Source organism: Takifugu rubripes, chromosome 8 (assembly GCF_901000725.2).
Source record: "Takifugu rubripes chromosome 8, fTakRub1.2, whole genome shotgun sequence".
In the NCBI taxonomy this organism is placed as follows: domain Eukaryota; kingdom Metazoa; phylum Chordata; class Actinopteri; order Tetraodontiformes; family Tetraodontidae; genus Takifugu; species Takifugu rubripes.
This window is the reverse complement of record NC_042292.1, coordinates 3,057,001-3,058,659: the sequence shown is the minus strand read 5'-3', so window position 1 is coordinate 3,058,659 and position 1,659 is coordinate 3,057,001. Positions and strand designations below refer to the sequence as shown.

The following is a 1,659-nucleotide window of genomic DNA, read 5'->3' as shown; positions in this document are numbered from 1 at the left end:
TTTATTATCCACACAACAGTTCAGGGAAGACATGGCCATAACGCTGATGTACACATTCCATGTTTATATGGGATGTTTAGACTATTTCTACGGTCACAACAGAAGGGAGGGGTAAGTATTCTGCCACTGCTGTAGGAGCTACAGATGAGTGGTGACCATGATGCAGCATGTGCAGAGTAATCTGATCAGATGGCTTCAGGAATATGTCATTGATTAAACAAACTGTTCTTTATCCACAAAATATGTTTGACATGTGTTCGCCAACGTAGTTATTACAACTTTCAGAATATCAATTGGGGACATTTGTCAATTGTAAAAGATATCTTGCATTGTGTAATTTCCCCACGTTGGCGTTTTGAAGGCTGGTTGTTGCCTTAATTAAACCCAACTGCATTAATCATGTGAGAAGTTCATGTTAGATGTTTCTGAGTTGTGAATTCATTAAAATGAAACGATAGACATCTAGTAAGACCATATCAAGCCCTTATTTTCACTGTTGATCGAACAAGGCAAGCACGTGTTCGTCTACATCGATGCTTCCTGTCACCGGTCTGAAGAAGAGTCTGGACACGGCCTCTGGGTCCACAGAGCGCAGCGCCTGGAGAAGCGCTTGCAGTCGGCACATGCGGCTGGTTTTATCTCTGACGTGATCATAAAGTGCACGTTGAGCCTCCCTGTGAAGTGTCTGGATGTAGTCTCCACACTCCAGCTTCTTCAGTTCTGCAGGACACACACACATTCACATTGCTGTATTTCTATCTTTGTGAGGACTCCTTAGCCCTCCCAGTCCTCGCTTTGCTATTAAAGTACAAGGTGGACAAGAACACATGTACGCCGAGTTTAGATCCGTCAGATTCAGACTGTTTCCTCTTGTGAAATGGCATAAATTTTGAGGGTGTGTTCTTGTACTGTAGCAAAGTAGTAGTTCTAGTTTGACTTCGTTGGAACTTTTTTTTATAGTTTAGTATTTGTCGGAAAACCTTAAATGATTAACCTTTATTTTTACCATTCAAAATGAGACAGTAGATGGATCACTTCGGGTTAAAAGTGAAGCATTAAGGTGATGATAAGGCTGCGGGTGCGCTGGTTCCTACCTGCAGAGAAGAGTAGGGCTCCTTTGACTAACGCGAACTCGTTGGCGCTCATCCCAAGTCCTCTGCACCTCACCAGAAACGCTTGAATCCCCTCCGCGACGCCGACGGGCACCCCTGGATCTCCAGCCCCAGCCGATGTGTCCTTTTTGTGGCGCGTTAAAATTGTGTGCAGCAGACTCGGCCGCCGTGTCTCGACCGTGTCGAAATGCACCGAGTCCTGGACCAGACCCACAACCAGCAGCGGCGCCCACCTGTGGCGCACCAGCAGCCGCTGGTCTCCTGCTGGCAAACCCCGAAAGCAGGCCACATTTTTAAGGAATCGGAAAGTTTTCGCCAGCACTTGTGACGCTGCTGTGAACATTAGGACCGGAGCTCGAATCGTAACCAGTTTGCAGGCTGACGCGCAGGTGCACCAGGGCCGGCGCGCAGCGGCTGCTTCCAGCTGTCGCCCCCGACGCGGAGCTCCTCTCTTCAGGATACTGTAGAGGATGCTGCCCCGTGCCGCGTCCCCCCCCTCTCTGCGTTTACAACACGGCATGACTCGACCCAAATCCGAAGTGTGAGA

At 48.5% G+C, this 1,659-nt stretch overlaps 1 protein-coding gene across 1 annotated transcript; it reads right to left on the bottom strand.

Moving 5' to 3' along the window:
* Nucleotides 1-1,659, bottom strand: LOC101061639 (nuclear receptor subfamily 0 group B member 1-like). The gene is made up of 2 exons (XM_003966421.3): nucleotides 1,095-1,659; nucleotides 1-720 (listed from the first exon to the last, which is right to left on the bottom strand). Exons 1-2 carry the CDS (start codon nucleotides 1,630-1,632, stop codon nucleotides 491-493), a joined length of 768 nt encoding a protein of 255 aa, XP_003966470.2. The 5' UTR covers nucleotides 1,633-1,659; the 3' UTR covers nucleotides 1-490.